General features: G+C 43.9%; 1 protein-coding gene across 2 annotated transcripts in view; it reads right to left on the reverse strand.

The window, feature by feature from the left end:
- The window catches only part of TMPRSS9 (transmembrane serine protease 9), a 129,083-nt gene that overhangs the window by 58,494 nt on the left and 51,115 nt on the right, over positions 1–19,474 (reverse strand). For both annotated transcript variants that reach the window (XM_088448367.1, XM_088448366.1), the window contains 7 exons: positions 17,840–17,907; positions 14,635–14,807; positions 6,666–6,707; positions 5,830–5,943; positions 5,353–5,524; positions 4,230–4,504; positions 2,159–2,295 (listed from right to left, as the gene is read on the reverse strand). In XM_088448367.1, the coding sequence (XP_088304493.1) occupies positions 2,159–2,295; positions 4,230–4,504; positions 5,353–5,524; positions 5,830–5,943; positions 6,666–6,707; positions 14,635–14,807; positions 17,840–17,907 (981 nt within the window). The remainder of the gene's footprint in view (positions 1–2,158; positions 2,296–4,229; positions 4,505–5,352; positions 5,525–5,829; positions 5,944–6,665; positions 6,708–14,634; positions 14,808–17,839; positions 17,908–19,474) is intronic.

Genomic DNA, 19,474 nt, shown 5'->3' on the forward strand with positions numbered 1-19,474 from the left:
GCCAGGTGTAAAAATAAAGGACGATGATTATGACAAGTAGCATATGTAACTATGGGGGAGATGTATCATCGGCGACATCGCCGATGCGGTACATTCCCCCCGACTTCGCGTACATACCGCGGTTAATTAAAGCGGCATGTACCAAGAATATCGCAAAGAACAGCTCTCTCGATGAGAGCTGTCCTTTGCGATGCTGCCGGGCAGAGGGACTTTAACCTGAAGGTGGCGTTACTTAGCAACGCGAAGCAGCAGAATGCAGCGCATTCTGCTGCTTAATACATACGGGGAATGCGGTAAAACCCCCGAAAACTGCATTTTCGGGGGTTTTACCGCATTTTTGCCGTCAATACATCTCCCCCTATTTCTGATTGGTTGTTTGCATACTGACCCCTCATTTGCTAGCATCACAATATTACATATTCTATCAGGTTGCAGGTTGTATGCCTGATATAGAAATACTGTAGATTTTGAGTATGATGTATCTAGAGATAAGTTCAAATTAACATACACACATAAGTATGCTTTTTACTGCCATAGAATTTTTACACATACATTTGGAACGCATAGTGCACCAAGCTCTAAATAAGGCCTTATGGACCTGATTCAGAGGTGCAGGCCATTGCAGCTGCAACTACGTCTTTTGCTGCAGCGCGACTGTGTCTTTATGCTGATGTCACAGCCGATGGCATTTGTACAGAGACCCCGCTGTCTGCAGGAATAATCTGCCTCTGTCCATATTGGTTGGTACTTTATCTCTCTGCGCTTTATCACTCTTCAAGGCTTCGTACATCTCCCCCATAATCTTTCAGTGCATGTTTGCTATATAACCTTGTTGGAGCACAGGTGTATTCATTACTGAATGACACTTTTTAAAAGATTTGGTTCTAATTAATTTACTTGTGATTCTGGGCGGGATGCATGACGCATTGCACTCACGATGCATTACGCCAGTCATCGCATGCATAACGGCGTTGGTAACGCCGGTATGCATGACGATCACCGCAAAGGACCGCTCTGTCGGTAAGAGTGGCCCTTTGTGGTGGAGGGACAGAAGGGGGTGCTGGGAGGGTTCCATTTGGATCCCTCTATGAGCAATCTGCGGAAAGAAGCCCATAGGCTTCTATGGGTAACGCTGTCTGGAAGATGGCGTTACCCACTGCAACTAAGTCCCGGACTGCATTGCACTGCATATGAGAAATGTGGTCATACTCGCATTTTCGGGGTTTGACTGCATTTTTCCTATTGATGCATCTCGCCCTCTGTGAGGGGACTTGGAAAACATGCACTGTTATATGGGGTACACACTTGAATGACAAATCATTAGATCGGCCGCCCTACTAACCAATCTAATGATTTGGCAAGGTTATGCACAAATGACCTTGTACATACACACTTGCCAATCGGCCACCCGATATGTCTGGCCAGAAGAACTAGCTGTGATGCCATTATCACTGGTTCCTGTGGCCAGCATATGGGTTGGTCGGTTGGACGTGTGTGTAGTTACAAGCAGATATGAAAGATATATCTTTCAGATATACCACATCTGCCATGTAGCACACCCAATGTAATATATACACTGCCATCAGCTGTACGAATGATATATCGCTTAGTGTCTACCATGGACATAACTACCATAGGTGCAAGGGGTGCAGCTGCTATGGGGCCCAGAGCTGAGGGAGGCCCATTTTCCTTGTCTAAGTTACATGTGTTATATACATTTACCACCATTGGATGGTACATTGGGGCCCTTACAAAGCATTAGTGTGTATGGAGGACTGGATTTGAGAAGCGCTGATTTCAATAGTCATCACTGATGACTACTGAAATGTAAGTGGGCATATCTTTGGACTCATCAAAGAAATATGTGTATCGTGTTGAGGCTATGTTTTGTGTGATTTAGGGCCTGATTCAGAGATGTAAGCAAACCCGATGGTCCAATATCCAAAGAGCTGATTTCTAAGAGCTGATTTCCTGGCAACACAATATTTTCACAGACAAGTCATGTAAATAAAATCTATCAGTACTTGTATTATGGGCTGGCCCATCAGAGTCTCTTTTGATTCACTGGGGTTTCTCCTGGCAGTACAGTAAATACCGTTATTTAGATCCACCTCAACAAAGCAGGCATAAGTTTAGACAAGAAAATGCAATTGTTTACCTGGCATGAATCAATCTTGCCCTCCAAATAACCTGCACACACCATCCTGTCTGTTACCACATTGCTGTATAAGCTGTTGCAGAGTGATTGATCCATCAGGGCCACTGTAGCTTTCTGTAAAACTTCAGGTTTCACTACTGAAATTAGAGAAAAAAATCCAAACATTTAGACTAGTAGCACATTCTGCTCCTGCATACAGTAATATCAGAAACCCAGCATTTATCGGCTGCATTTGCCTGTACTTGGTGGGCAATGTAAATGCTGGCTTCCTGACACACTATTGATAAGTATGACTGTGAACTCTGCCCGCTTACCCTTATACACATGCCCTATTAGGAAACTGAAAAGCATAAGGAGAAAAAGAAGACAATTTGAATCAAATATTAAACAACATTCAGTTACATATGTTATATTATAGTAATACAGAAGCAATGTCTCTTTTATGAAAAATCTAAATCGCACTTATCATCTGTTCAGGGGCGTATCTTCCTATTGGCCAGGATGGCACTCGCCAGGGGTGCCGGCTGAGGGGGGGGCGCCGGCGCCACCTGGCAGTGCTACCCACGGCCAATAGTACTGCCTGTCAAAAGTGCTGCTGTTGTTCTCTCAGTCACCATCAGCACTTGAAGAGTGGGGGGAGCCGTCAGTTTAATAACAGCAGTGCAGTGCCCTGATTAGTTAGGAACTGCAGCGTGGTTAAAAACTGCTGACCTCTATGAAGCCCGTACAGCTGTCTGTCTAATAACAGCAGCGCCTGTTTTCAGTAGGAACTGCAGCACGGCTTAATTTCTAATCCTACTTCTTGCCTCTATCAAGCTCCGGCTCCACCCACGTGATGTGTGCTCTGCCTCTGTGCAGCCTCAGCGCTGCTGCTGTAGTCAGCCCCCTCCACCCCACAGCAGTGTGAGCTACAGCAATGTTGCAACCCCCCCTCCCGCAGTGTGAGCTGCTGCTGTAGCCTAGCCAGCCCCCTTCTCTCGACAGCAGTAGGGCCCCCCCCCCGGTATGAGCTGCTGCTGTAGCTGGCCCCGTCCACCCCGCAGAGGTGACCAGCCCCCTCGAACCCCACCCCATGCACATTGATCTTCTGCCCATGACAGGTGCAGCAACAAGACCCAGCATAAGCGGCCAGATGGCACCTTTGGGTAAGTTTTACTGAAAAAAAAATTGTGTAGATTGCTAAACAAAAAACCCCCACAGTTCTCTCTACCTGTCTTATTTGCCAGGGGCGCTCAGACCCCTAGATACACCCCTGCATCTGTTCATGAAACGTAGTCTACACCTATTGTATTGCTATTCAATCCTAGCTTGCCTTGACCTCCGCCACCCTCCCACCCACCCAACACACACCCACCCTCCTCCACTGCTTCCCTAACCCTACATATAAGGCTTTCAATTGTTGCATCCCACTTATCAACATATTGCTTACTTTCTTCTTTACCCCCGTAATCATTTTCCTCACTCCCTCCCCTCCCCCCTCCATTCTATTGTCCTATTATGGTATTGCTACTTTTTGTACTATTTTAAAACGTCTTTAAAAAGTGGTGTAATATTTAATATACTATGGATTTAAAATGTAAGTATTGTACGTATAGATTGTGTGTTATAGATGGAATTTATTTGTTTTAATTAACATTTGAATCTTCGCCCCAAAGTTAGATAGTTGGAAACTTTTTTTTCTTATGAAATACCTTTAATGCGAGCTGAGCCTGTCTCTACTTCTCATATACATGACTGACATTACAGGGGAATTACCAGCAGGAGACAGAGGATTCAGATTCAAAAACATAATTTAGTAAGTATGAACCTTTCTGTACTAAATGGCAAACTTGGCATATAGTCAATAGTGTTTATATGTTACTGAATCACACTCTGTGTTAATTCATTTTAGGAACATTTTAAATTGTTGAAACAGTGACCCACTACCAGGAACAGTGATAATTAGTGTTTGAAACGTAGTTTATTAAAAAGAAAAATATTCTGTGTAGTAAGGTATTCACCCTACTCTACAAATGATGTTTAGGATTCGTTGCGTTACTCAGGTTATATTACGGCACTAAGGGTCTCTTACAGTTATCCTCTTTGAGGTATCCCCATCCAGTGATGATGCACTTCTTGCCCATAGGGAAGACATGAGTGGATGCCGGCAGGCAGATTGGTTGGGTGTATTTGTTGAACCGTAGTTCAGAGTCCAGTTCCAGTACAGCCACATCGTAATCTGCTGTGTCTGGGTCATATGATGGGTGCTTAACAATGCTTTTAATGGAAGCTTTCACTGTGTTGCTATCTGAGCCACTCAGAGACGTAGATCCAATGTAAGCCACCCACACCGCTGGATCCTGAAAACTGCCAAATACCCAGAAATGTAAGAAAGATACATTCAAGCAAGGCACACAAGGAACATTATTTTTATCATCAGTTATTTATGTAGCACAGCATATTCTGTTGTGATTTACAATTGGGTACAAACAGTAATAAAACAAGACTGGGTAATAACAGACAGACATAGAGGTAAGAGGGCAGAACATGGGCATGATCATGGCAGATAAGTTTCATCAGGAGAATGTAATTTTGGGACATGTGGTTGTCATATCACAGGGAGCAGAGGGTTATAATTGAGGCATATTGGGCTATAAAAGGGACAGATCTTCCCCATTCAGCGTCATTGGTAAAAGTGTGACCTTGTCAAGAAATAATCTGTGCTTAGGGTTCAGGTATATTGTTTGCAATTTGGTGTTATAGGCATTTTGTGTATATGAATACATTATCTGCGGTGTACTTTAAAGAATTATGAATATCTTACATGGTGGCCAGGCAGGGGATAGTATGTGGAGGAAATACCTTGCATTGTGGTGATATTTAATATAAGGATCAGGAGTGGAATGCATGGCTATAAAACACAAAACATAAATAATACATCAGAAACATTATGTATTGTGAGGGTTGGTTTAGTTAGTATAATGTGTAATGTAAATAAAGAAAGAAAGACGTGAATTTCAGGAGTGGAAGTAGTGATCATTATAGAGCACAACTGATGGTTGAACCAAGATGTATTACGGTACGGTGGAGGAGATACTATACATAAGTGATGAGCAGGTTTTTGCCTAGGAGAGATCGTTATGAAACTAATGAAAGTAGATCAGGGTTCTAGGATAGAGATTGATATATTTAGTAATAAGATCAGCTATACTTACTCGTTGAAGCAATGGGCTGCAGAGACCAGCCACTTGCCACTTATGATGGTGGCTCCACAGAAGTGCTCATTGTTCTCCCTTAGACTGACCTGCCATGGGAACTCTCCCTTGGAAGCATCTGATCCGCCAACTATTCTGTTGGACTTTTTCATTGCAGGTCGAGTACCACAGTCTGTAGAGTGAGAAATAAGAGGGACATAAGTAAAAAAGCTCACTATGGGAGTCCTATCACTATATCATAATCATTCCAGAAATGAGCTAGTAACACCCTAACAGTAATTACAAAAAAAAGTAAATAGAATAAAAAGTCCATTTCAAGGATTTAGGGCAAGAAATAAGAAATGACATGTATGCAAGTTTTGAGTTCCCCCAGCATAAAAGCAGCATCATTCGTTACTCTAAGTATTGCAATTCCTAACGCTGGTGCAGGAGGAGACTTCTCTGAGCTCTCTGGGGTGAGCTTTGTGTGAGACTCACTGCAGATCTTCTCATCTGATCCATCTTTGCAGTCGCGAACGTTATCACATTCTGGGTTTTGCTTGTTGATGCACTGGCTGTTCTTACAGGAAAATACTTGAGGAGGGCAACTCCCTGTGGAAGCAGCAAGCGGAGAATCATAACTATATAATCAATGACTTGGGACAAGTTTAATAAGGAGAAATGGAAAGATAATGAGGGGGAAATGTAATCAGAGGGTGATGGCACAATGTAAGTAACACGTAGTGGCACAGAAGAGTGAAAGAAGAGCAGGAATTTAGAAGGTTTTAAAATTGACAGCTGTAATATTCAGCTCAGCCCTTGTGCAGCCATCTTCAGCCACACAATGGGCGTGATTCAGAGATCGACGCAATATCAATATCTACGCAGTTGAGCAATTACAGGTGATTTGTGCATGCGTATGAGTTACACTTCATGTATCAAATGACATTAGGCCTGCCGAGTGATTGAAAGTTAGGGAGCGTCAGGGGGAGGTAATGGGAGGGGAGACAAAAATGCAGACGTTTCGTGACCATTTTGGGCATATCTCAAACTGCGATTGTGATCCCGTAGGCAGCAAAATGTCTTTGTGCACAGTTACTTGGATTTGCGAAGCTGCTGGTGAGTCTCTCAATGTAAACCCTGGCGGCTGCAGCATTGGCGGATTTTCACACAGCCGCAGTGTACAAATTGGCAGAAGCGGTGACATTAGCATCCATCTCTGAATAAGGCCCAATGTGTGTCATTTCTTGTGTCCAATATTACATCCTATGTACACAATCAGGCAACAATGTTGTCTGTTTATCCCAGACATAAAGGAAAACATCATAGCTTACCTGATTTCATACCTACAGAGTAGAAGGATATCCCTTTATTATCTGCAATAAAACAGATTATTTTTTTTGTTAGTATTCAAATGCTAACAGATAATAGATGAATAACATGATGCAATGATCAAACTTGATCTACCACCATGCCCCGCTAATTGCCACATTTCCATACCTACTAAATTATATTTACTTTCTCTACTGCATATATCTCTTGATATGTTTGAAGGTTTTGTGTTTTTTTGCAATCAGCTTTTATTATAAAGGAGAAGGTTACCATTTCAAGTGCACAGGTACGCACACAATATCGCACAGAGGGCCTGATTCAGAGCCGAACGCTCTGACCAGAGCGCTCGCTCTGAATCACGGCCCTCCTCCCTCAACTTGGAGCGGCCTCATGGACGCTCGCATAGCTGTGGGTTACCATGACGGACCTCCCCCCGTCGTGCGCATGCGCAATTCGGCACCATCGACCCGCTTGCGAGCGTCCTGCGCTCGCGGGCGGGTCTGAATCAGCCCCAGAGGACACAGGCTACTGCTTTATACAAAGTTGTTGAAGCACCATATGGACTGTAGTAAATTATATGTACTGTATACAGTTTATAACTTCCAAAGGAGAGTTTCAGAATATATGCAGATGTGCACTGACAATACTGTAGCTATACTAAGGTGAGAACATATCAAAGGACTTGATCTAAAATGCACAAACAACATCTCCAATGCATCTGATAAATCTCCTAAGGGTGACTAGTATTTGGAGCAAAATGAACTTGTACCACAAGGGAGAGTGGTTGGACGTGAGGGAAAGAGAAAAGGAAAAGGAAGACCAGGAGGAATAGGACAAATGGGCATCTAGGCCACACTTATTGGTGACTTATGGGCCTATTTCTAGAGGATTGGCCGCTTAGTCAAGATCAAGAACCGTGAATCAGAATTCAAGGGCAGAGTGGGCAGCAATCAGGTGCTACAGCATCATAAAGCATTTGAATCGGTACCTATAAATTCTAACCACCTTAACCAAACAGAATAATACTCTTCAGATGTGTCTGCCTAGAGAGAATTAGGCTCTCCATTAGATGTCTAGTCTTGAGAGCCAATCTTTGTTCTGGGGTTGATCCAATAGAGATCGGTATAACTGTCATTGCAGCACTATTGATATGAGGGTTTTTATATTGTGTAGTGGCATGTTAGGCAGTTTCAAAAGTTCTGGTACTTCACTCTAGTAAAGCTGTGCATGTGACCATCACCTTCAGCATATCTGAACTTAGGTTTTCATTATATAATTGTTACAAAAATAGAAATGAGATTTCCCACAGATGTGCTGACCTATGGTTTATATTTGACACCTCAGGGGTGAAAGGATCGTCAAGTCCTTTTAAAGGGGGGAAAAAAAGTCTGTACAACAAGCCCTATATTTAATATGCAAAATTTCATTTTTATATGTTGGTGCAAATGTAGGTGCACTCATATATGCGTCATACTCTGCAAGCAGAACCTCTGATTTATCCTACACTTCCCATAGGCCAATGCAAGTGTTTGCTCCACACAGATGATTTCATCTTGACCTGCAAAGTCAAACACTTCCTGTTAAAATTGAGAACACATGCATGAAAGTAGACTCCCTGAAATAATAGCAATCTCCCTGTCTCCATGAAGAGTCCTGCAATCTCCCTGATTGCACCTTACCCTCATCATGAAGCTATATTAAAAGAACAGAGATATATTGTATACATTCAAATGTGATCATTAGTGTAATTTCCCTGCATTGTTTATAAGGCACAATGATCCCTATGGCTACATGCATTTTCTGAAAAGTATTATTATTATCCTTTATTTATATGGCACCACAAGTGTTCCGCAGCACCTTACAGAGTACATACAACTAGTAAGTGAACAAGAAACAAGTAACTTACAGTATATTACAGTGCAGGACAAGGACACGACATATACATTGCTGCAATAGCATTTATAGCACTCACAATAAGCAGCAGGGAGTTAGCAGTCAAGTGTTAGGTGCCCTTATGGGGAGTATGGAGTAGAAGAAAATGTAAGGAGAGGCACGTGAGGGAAGAGGTCCCTGCTCGTGAGAGCTTACATTCTAAAGGGGAGGGGCAGACAGACAGGCGTGACACAGAAGGGGAAGATAGGGAGGAAAGAGCATGAGGTGGGTTAGGATGAGTGCTGAAAGGCCTTGATGACGTAGTGGGTCTTGAGAGCCCGTTTGAAGATTTGTATAGAGGTGGAGAGTCTGATAGGAAGAGGGAGAGCATTCCAAAGGTAGGGAGAAGCACGTGCAAAATCTTGGATGTGGGAGTGAGAGAAAGTAATCAGTTCGCAAGAGAGGCGGCATGCATTTGTTGAGCGAAGTGGGCGGGCGAGAGTGTGAAGGGAGAGAAGGTCAGAAATGTATGTGGGAGAGGATTTGGTGAGGGCTTTGTAGGCGAGTGTAAGAACCTTAAATTTGCATCTGAAGGGGAAGGGGAGCCAGTGAAGGGCTTGAAGGAGAGGGAAAGCAGATGTAGAACATCTGGAGAGGAAGATGAGCCGAGCAGCAGCATTGAGAACCGACTGTAGTGGAGAGAGGTGAGAGACTGGAAACCTGTGTGGTTTAAAGGAGAGGAAGGAGTCTAGGATAACTCCAAGACAGCGCACTTTGGGGCTAGAGGAGATAGTAGTGCCATCAATAGATAATAAAATTGTGGGAAGTGAGGTAGTGGAAAAGGGTGGGAAGATGATCAGCTCAGTCTAAGACATGTTAAGTTTAAGAAAGCGCTGGGACATCCATGAAGAAACATCAGTGAGAAAGCTGGAGATACGGGTGAGGAGTGAGGGGGAGAGCTCAGGGGTGGAAAGGTAAATTTGAGAATCATCAGCATAGAGATGATATTGGAGGTCAAAGGAGTTTATGAGTCCACCTATAGGGAGGAAAGGAGAGGTCCAAGAACAGTGCCTTGGGGAACTCCTACTGTTAGTGGAAATGGGGGGGAAGAGGAGTCATGAGAAGAGACAGAGAGGTAGGAGGACAGCCAGAAGAGGGCAGTGCCACATAAACCAAGAGAGTGAAGGATTTTCAGGAGGAGAGGGTGATCTACAGTGTCAAATGAAGCAGAGAGGTCAAGGAGAATGAGCAGAGAGTAGTGACCCTTGGATTTGGCAGCATGGAGGTCATTGCTGACTTTCGTGAGGGCAGTTTCAGTGGAGTGGAGAGAACGGAAGCCAGATTGAAATGAGTCAAGGAGGGAGTGGGAGGAAAATAAGGCAGTTGTAAACAATATGCTCAAGGAGTTTGGAAGCAAAAGGAGAGATGGGTCGGTAGTTGGAGAATATGTTAGGATCAAGGGTAGGTTTTTTAAGAATGGGGGAGACAAGGGCATGTTTGAATACAGATGGGACAGTGCCAGATGACAGGGAGAGATTAAGGAGGTGAGCAAGATGGGAACAGGCAGAAGGAGACAGGTAGGAGAGGAGAGGGGAAGGGACTGGGTCAAGAAGGGAAGTGGAAGGAGGGGAGGACCGGATGAGGGCCATGACTTCCTCTCCAGAAACAGGAGAGAAGGATGTCAGAGTTGGTGAGGCAGAAGGGGAGGAGTGGTCAGGGAAAGGAGGGGCAGGTGTGCTGAGGGTCTGATGGGATATGATGTACTCACGTAAGGAGTCAATTTTAGAAGTAAAGTAGGTGGCAAAGTCAAGGGCAGAGAGCGAGGAGGGGAAGGGCAGAGGAGGGAGTTGAAAGTGGCAAAGAGACGCCGGGGATTTGAGGACTGGGAGGAGATGAGGTTCTTGAAATATGTTTGTTTGGAGAGGGACAGGGCAGCACTGTAGGATGAGAGAATACATTTGAAATGGAGGAAGTCAGCCTTAGAGCGTGATTTTCTCCACTGACGCTCGGCAATTCTTGAACACTTTTGCAGGTATCTGGTGCATTTGGAATGCCAGGGTTGTGGTGTGGATCTGCGAGGGTGAGTAGTTATTGCCGGAGCAACAGAGTCAAGAGCAGAAGTAAGGGAGGATTTGTACAGGGAAGTTACTTGTTCAGGACAGGAGAGAGAAAGGATAGGGGAGAGAAGAGAGTCCACAGGGAGGAAAAAGCAACAGAGTCAATAGCCTCAATGTCATGCTTAGTAATGGTAGCCTTAGGAGGTAAAGGAGGGGAATGAGAGAGGGATAGTTTAAAAAAGAGAAGGTGATGGTCAGAGCGGGGAAATGGAGAATTGGAGTAATCAGAAATATCACAACGGTGAGTAAAGACCAGGTCAAATGAGTGCCCATTCACATGGGAGGGTGATGAGGTCCATTGGGCGAGACCAAATGAAGAGATGAGGGTAAGGAGTTTAGCAGCAGAGGATTCTATGAGAATGTCATTAGGAATATTAAAATCACCTAGGATAATGGAGGGAAGATCTGAGGAGAGAAAGTGAGGAAGTCAGGAAGCGAAGTTATCAAGGAACTTGGAGGGAGAGCCAGGGGGACAGTAAATGACAGCTACTCTGAGGTTTACTGGTTGGAAGAGGTGTATAGCATGAACCTCAAATGTGGGGAATGTAAGGGATCGTTCAGAGGGTATTAGCTGGTAGGAATAATTGGTGGATAGAAGGACCCCAACACCAAATACCAGTATCAGGGGCCTATTTATCATACCTAAAAATTCTCTGGAGGTAATTAGGTTTAGAACGCGCATGTAGTTCTACTTAATTACCGGAGGAATTCATCATTCCTCCTCTCCATAACTATCTATTTCGAAAAGCTGTCATTTTTGCGATGACAGCTTTTCAGGAAATAGTTTCCCCTCTCTACACTAACTTACCGCAACTGGAATCCGTGCTGCGCATGCGCTGTTACATCTGTAAAACCAGTGCATGCGCAGCACTGCCTACAGATACAGTAATTTTGTGTCCCCCCTCCCCGCACTTACCTGCCCGCTGCAGCTCCTCTGGCTCCGTCCTGCTGCTCTGACACGTGGTCTCCCAGCAGCACTTGTGATAAGAGCTGCCCTTTGCGAAGCAGCCTACGCCGAGTGAGGGGGTCTCTGTGGGAACCCGCCCCCTCCGAGCCCCGGGAGTTTCCTGCTGGTGACTAGTGCAGGAAGCCCCGGGCTCCTCCTTCTCCTCCTCCTCCTCCTCCTAATCTTCAGGTGCAGGGAGGAGGTGGAGGACCCAGCAGGAGCACTGGATGGCAACCAAGGAGAGCAGGTGAGTGGGGGTCAGTGCTGGGCGACGGCGGTGAAGCATCGGGTGCGGTAAGAAGCCCATAGGCTTCTATAGGGTAACTCCAGGTTTTTCTGGCGTTACCCTCCGCACCGGTAAAAGGGTGGCCGGGGCTTAGTACATATGGAATTGCGGTTAAAAACCCATAAAACATGAGTTTTACCACATTTTTCCTTTAGTACATCCCTCCCTTTATGCTCAAAGAAGCACTGATTTGGCCAGGGGCGTATTAAGAGAGAAGGAGGCCTGTGTGCAGTCTCTGTCTGGGGTCCCCTTTTCTCTCCGGTGGCCGGCAGTCTACTGCGTATGTGCAGTAGGGAAATCGCCGGGAAAATGCCTCCCTCGCCATTTTCCTATCGATTTCCCTAGTGCGCATGCGCACAACACTGGGAAAATGGCCGTGGACATTTTCCAGGCGATTTTTACAGTGCTGATAGCGCCGCCGTGGGACTCCAGGGAGGTAAGTATTAAAAATATGGGTGCAGGGTGTGCGGTGTGGACCATGTGCCCCGCACACCCTGCACCCATTATAGATACGCACCTGGATTTGACTTTCTACCTCCAAGTTTCCTGTAGTGAACAAGATTACTTCTCTTTACTACAGTCAAATGTCTTGTACCTTTATGTAATTAAGTCTAAAACAAGTGCACGCTGGTATATTCTCTCAAGGTGACATGTGAGGAGACGATGCCTTTATAGGGTCAGCCACAGAATTTTGTCCCTTAGGCAAGGTATGCTCTTGCCTAAGCCTAAACCTGTAAACGTCATAAACACAACCTTCTGCTGTTCTTAGAAAGAGAGTTATTGTTCTCCCTTACAAATTCCCCATGCAGACCGCTCCTTAATCATCTCTCTGTAATTTTTCTTCTCGTTTTTTTTTTTTTTTTTTCAATATTTTTTCATTTACTTCAATCGTTCTTGGCATCTGTAAAAAGAATCTGCTACCCTCTGCCATTGCTCGGATTACAAGGCAATGTTGGCAGACGTTCAACACCTTTACTAGCCCAGCTCCTTCCATGCTTGTTCTGCATTTTTTAACTCTACTAATACAAGATGTTAGTATGCTGCCAGCCTGTATTTATTAATGCTACACCAAGCAGCTGTTCTAACCTATCTGCGAAATTATCAACTACAATGAATGAATGGGAGCTATAATTAAAGATCTGTTTTGCTTGTGATGCTTTTCATTAAACATGGAATGGTGGTGCTGATTGGTCACTGGTTGATCATTTATGGAAACATACATTCATGCTTATTATATTCTGAGGGAATATTCAGCTGTATAATATACCACCATTGTGTGAAATTAAATGGAGAACAGTATAGGAGAAAATCATAAGAAAATACTAAACAGTGGTCTTTCCCCTACTAAAATGAATTATGTTGTTTATATTGATCCGAAAAATAATGACCACCTCATTATTCACTTTAAATATCATTGCTTTGGCTACCATCCTATTCCATCACCAGTATATTTTTCTACCCACTATTATTCATAGAGGCTAGGTGGATTTATATTAAAAAGACAAATGAGCTACAACATGAGAAAAGAGTTAATAATCTAATCCATTAAGCTAACTGGCATCCCGACAGGGTTAGGGTACCGACAACTGTCAGTAAGTATTCTAACCCTACCCCTCCTGGTTCCTAAGCCTAACCCTCCCAGCCTAGTGCTTAAACCTAACCCCCCCTCCCTCAGTCTAAACCTAACAGGTGTAGGAATTCCGGCACCGGCATTCTAAACGCCGGCATCCCGACTGCTGGTATTATAACTGCATCCCGAAAACACAGCTCTAGACATAATGTGCAAAGCTGCCAAGGTACAGTGCAAAGTCCGCTTTGGTGGCGTCAGTGTAAACTCCATGTTGGTGATGTCATGATTTCATTCCATGAAAGGTCTAGGGTTTGTAGAGCAAGATGGCAATGTTTGCGGTGAAGTGTGCATTTATTATGAAGCACAGCAAATGTACCTAGTTCTGTTAGGGCAAAAACAAGATTTGTTTTGCATGGCAAGATTATTAAATGAGAAAGGTGGAGATGGCACATGTGTGGCAGGGGGCACAGCCATCTCTACTGCACTTAAGAACATGGATTTTTCACAAACTTAGAGCAGCCACACTTAAGGATTTGACCCTATAATAATAATGGTACCCGCTTATTGCTATCCATCCGCATTTTAATGCATTTCTAGGTATACTATCATCAATGTAGCAAAAAAATAAATAAATTATATTAATTATGTAATCACAGGGTGGCCCCAAAATGGAGCAACTCTAGTTTGTGAAGGTGTCTTCAAAGAGCAGAGAGTAAGTGTCCTTCTTGAATCTTGCTGAGTGGATCATACAAGACTAAAACTATTTGTGGTGCACATCCAGTTCACATCATAAATAAAAATATTTGAAAGCATTATGAAGCAAAATGGCAACATGTGTAGAGGAGCAAAAGTTTGCAGCGGCCAGTGGGGGAAGATGAGCTTGTTGCTTAAGAGATTAAAAGTAGATACCTCACTTTTATGATCACTAACTATCACAATCCCCATGTCACGCTCAGGCTATCATTCTACATAAGGACAAGGGTGTTTTGCTCTTTATAACCACTCCCATGCCTAGGGCAACAACCAGTCACTTGTTTCATCTTCTTACAACTTTTTGACTCCTTGGTATGCCAGTATAAGATATCAACAATCATTTTTAATTATTTTTACTGATAGCATACATACAATATACCGGGTAAAGTTCTTTCTGCATTGACTACCTCCTGGAAAGTGGACATACCTGCAAGCACAGCGGATGAAATGTTCCCATAAGTGTACACTGGGATGGGTTGTCCATTCAGTGAGGAAGCCAGGCCCTGTCTGAGAGTGTCTTCAATCCGCTCGCGATCATCAGTGTAGACAGAAGACATAAACTGCATCTTAAGATGGGCGGTGATGCTTTCATTCCCCCTGCTGTGGGACCATTTCAAATAGCATAGAAACATTTCTGTCATTTATGCTTTCCAATCCAAAATGTAATTTAAAGCATAGTCTGAAAGTTTTAGCAGAAGATAAACACCAACAGGCCTACTCAGTGTACACTTTTCAGTTTATTTTTCTTTATTACATTACTGTATACAGTATATCTAACCCATACTAACGTTCCAGATTTAGAAATCAGGACATTTTAGATCAGGCCTGATCTGGTTATTCCACAACCATATTCCCCTAATTACTTAGTCACACAACTTTTTGCCTAAGTTGTTATTGGGTATGGTAATCACTTATAATATTTTCCAAACAACAATAAACTTTTAAAGCTATTAGGTTGTGTTTCTCTGACATTTATTGAGCCCCTTAAAATTTATAAAATGTACTTAATGTGTTTGTATGCTGAGTTTTTAAACATAGATTATGCTCATGAAAACTTGTACCATTCAGTGGTACATCCGGAGTAAAATGGCATAAAATGCAGGCTGTCTAGGGAAGTTAAAGCATTCAATAATTTTTCTGAAATTAGTAACATATTCATTCAGACATGTTCATAATGGGCTCTAGAAGGGAGTATGAGAACTGTAGAGGTAATGATAAAAAAAAATGTTTTATGTTGTCCTCATTATCAATCAGAAGCTGTTGTTTTTATTGGCAGACCCTATAGATAGTATAGATGGAAGCAGTGTGTGATAGAGGTCAGTCTACACGATAGATATGTTATCGGGTATCGTATTAACCAGGTAGAACAGGTTTGCAGGATGACATGTTTTTAGCAGCAGGTATGAACAACGGGTACACAGTGCACATAAAATGTATGTACCAGATCCAGCCAGGAACGTATACGGGAGCACAGGTGGTGTGCCGATAACGGGACTCACCCTGGCCCATATACAGTACTATAGCAGTGGTGGTGCAGTGGAACTCGCAGAGTCACTGGCCTCTACAATGACGTCTCTCTCTACTATGGAGACTCTCAAATTCATGTCCTCTCACCATGGGGGATGGAGCTGAAGACACCCTGTAAGGCCATACGTGTGCAGTAGCTCACAATGTCATAGGTCATGCCAGCAGTCCGGTGTCCTAGTGCCATTGGACAGGGATAGCTCAGGGCGCACTCTCTTAACAGCTTTCACTTTGGGCACCAAAGAGTGTATATCACTGACTTGGACATACTGTATAACTCATACGTCATTGCATTTTTAAGAAGCCTATTGCAACACATTTCTCAGATCTTCATCAGTGCTGGGGGGGCAGAACTGAGTCAGAATCCCAGAGACAGCTGGACAAGAATATGCCTTTCAATACAGGAGATTGGAAGTAAGGCTATACCTCCATCCTCTGTGTACTGATATTTCCCTAATAAATTATCATATGTAGACCCAATATCAATAAGAGAATATGGGATCCCTCTTCAGAAAGTGACAAACCTTCCAAAGGGTATTTCCCAATCTGACCCTTTTCTCCATAATTATGACCAGTGCCTGTAATAAAGGTGGCCCTATGGCTAAAGGAGCAGTGGTAAAGACCTCTAATGGAACAGTCTATCTGGGGGTAGATAGCTACAGTGTGTCCTCAGTCTGATTACACAAAAGTTTCCAATCCAGAGCAGGGTGATGAGCATATAAGGTTGGAGTCCAGAAACCGAGGTACAAAGAATCTCCTCGGGAGCTTTGGCCTCTGTTTCCAAAGTTGGAAGAGTCATCATAGAGCTTGGCTTCTGCTATTGTAACGGATGACTGACCTCTTTTCTTTTCCCTTACTATTGCAACTTTCTACTATGACAAGTCTATGAAGAAACTTTAATTTAAGGATGGTACTCTGTTTCAGCTCTTCAGCTGCCAGGACACTCTTGACCATATGAAAGGCAGACACAATGGTTAAGGTCTGGTGTAAGCAGACCCACTGAGCCAGGAAGCAGGGAACAAATTATCAAATTGTTCCAGCACCACAGATTCCATTTTCTGACAACAATAGGTGACCTTGGCTGTAGTCACTTGTTGATATAATTTTACTGAAATTGTGCAGAGATGAGAGGCTGTTGGACACAGATAAATGGCCAATATGTTTCTGGCACGAGAGAATGACAGTCAAAAATAGCTGTTTTGACCTTTTAACTGCCAAGTCCACATACTGTAGGTGTAGGCCACTGGTTATAGCCCTAGGGACTATTTACTAAGCAGTGTTAGGAAACAGAGTGAAAAGTGATAAGGTGCCAGCCAATCAGCTCCTAACTGTCATCTCACAGGCTGTGTTTGAAAAATGACAGTTGGGAGCTGATTGGCTGGCACCTTATCACTTTTCACTCTGTATCCTAACACTGCTTAGTATATAGACACCTAAGGTATTAGAATTAGATGGATTGCCCAAGAACTGTCAGCTCAGTTCTCAATTGGGGCCACTCCATCAATAAGGTTATAAAGACCTAAATGAATCATTGCATCAAGGAAAAAAGTTGCCATTATTGCCTCTGCTTTGAGCTTTTGCCTCTTATTAGCATATGTCACTCCCAATGATACAGGATAAAGAGTTCTTGCTGCTTTTGCAACCATTGGTGTCATATCTCATTCTAGAGCTAAATGTACTTTTGGACATGGGACTTCATAATGGCACTCTTCAGTCCTGAAGGCAGGATTGAATCCCACTTCTAGCACAAAGGTCAGGGTTAGGGTAGGACTCGAAAAACAAGCATATAGTTCAATGGCAGCTTTATTAGGCCAAGGGCAGGAACCAGACACAGCTACACAGGAACAAGAGTAAGGGGGGGGGGGGGATTTTGGGATTGAAAGGGGCTATATACGTTGGCAGACAATAGCATAGAGGGAGTCCAATACACTAAACTCTTTTGTCTTAACATCATCCTTTATTCTGAACACGCTTGGTCTAATTAAGGGCATAAACCCACCCAGGGCAGATCTATGGCATGTTCTGGAAATATTAACCCCTTCTTCACGTGCAATAGACTCCCACCCTGCTACAAACAGATGTGTGTTTTGAAGTGTTAAAACTCTTACCTGTAGTGTAAAACAGTAAATCCGGTATAACTATCTTCTAGAACAGTATTCTTAAAACTGGATTTCAACTAAAACAAAGTAAAAATGTCAAAATATGTATACTGTACTGATCAAACACTGGGGTTAAACAGTGCTAATCAGAACCTGACCAAAGATGAGATAATGATCTACAGAATAAAATTTTATTTTAAATATATATTTCCGTCAATTTTGTTCCTCCCGCAATATCTTCCTATCAGATGCTGCAGCCTTAGGCACTGATTCAGAGTCGGACGCTCTGACAGAGCGCTCGCTCTGCATCAGGGCCGTCCTTCCTAATTTTAGAGCGGCCTCCTGGCCGCTCGCATAGCTGTGGATGACCACCCACAGCTATAGCGAGTGGCCAAAAAGATCGGGCTTGCGACGAGACCCTTGTGGTCGGATCTCGTTGCCGCAAGCCCTGGAGTGCTTTCGGCTTTATCAGAGCCGAGAGCACTCCCACTGACATCACTTGTTAGGAGTTCCCATGGGAACGCCTCCGTCTGGGCAGCAACGCCCCCGGCACACCCACCAAAGGGGGCGTGCTGTCACTCAACATCGACAGCATGCCCCCTTTGTAGCGATTCCCATAGCAACGGCTTGGCCATCGCTATCCGGGTCTCGCGCATGCACACGACGGAGCCGGCTCCCTCATGCGCACTGGGCCAACATCGACCCGTTTGCAAGCGCTCAGTGCTCGCGAGCCGGTCTGAATCAGGCCCTTAGTTTGTTCTGTTATAAGCACCATTTATGCAACTGTTACAGACATACTAGTATTAAAACTACAACTTCAATTTACTGTAGTTAGACAGATATAAATACATTGCCACATGCATGCCTTGTCCCAGTGGCATGTAACACAAATATAAACAAACATATAAAATGAGTTTTTATCCCAGTTGTTTACATGTGACAACAAAAACAATTATAAATGTTGGTGTGCATAAAACAAGGATATCCATGAGTGATAATCTTCTCGCTAAAGCTGAGTACACACAGGGCCTGATTCAGAGCCGCTCGTAAGCGTTCGCTCGTTCGCTCCGAGCGATGTTCGCACAACTGCGCATGCGTATGGGTTGTAATACGCATGCACGAACCAGTCAATGCGGTCGGAAATTTTGTGCTCGCAAAATAGCGAATGCCTGCTAATTTGAGTGACAGAATGAGGCGTTTGTGGGTGGTAACAGGGGAAGGTGCTTGAAAACGGGGAGTGGAGATCCGAACGCAGGCGTGCCAAACAGTCAAAACGGGTGTTTTAAGGGTGTGCATAATTAACAAAGCAGCGTCATCGGCCACGTCACTTGGTTGTTTCTTAGCCTGAACTGTTCGCATGAGTGCGGTAGGAAAATCCAACCACAAGCACTGCGAGCAGTTCAGACGCCTTTCGATGTACTCGATTAATCAAATAAATAGCGGAGATGATGTAGGATGTGAGCGGCCAGGGGGCGTTTTTTAAAAAATAGCGAGCGCATATTTCGTTCACTCGCTCAGACATAGAGGCGTCAACAGACCGCAAAGAGCGAGCGCTCAATTTAAATAGCCGGCCCCTTTTTCTGAACGACCGTTCGCAAATAGCGTCCGGCTCTGAATCAGGCCCAGAGTACGGTGTACCCAGTG

The sequence above is a fragment of the Taudactylus pleione genome, unplaced genomic scaffold (genome assembly GCF_031769625.1).
Source record: "Taudactylus pleione unplaced genomic scaffold, aTauple2 ptg000454l, whole genome shotgun sequence".
Lineage (NCBI taxonomy): Eukaryota > Metazoa > Chordata > Amphibia > Anura > Myobatrachidae > Taudactylus > Taudactylus pleione.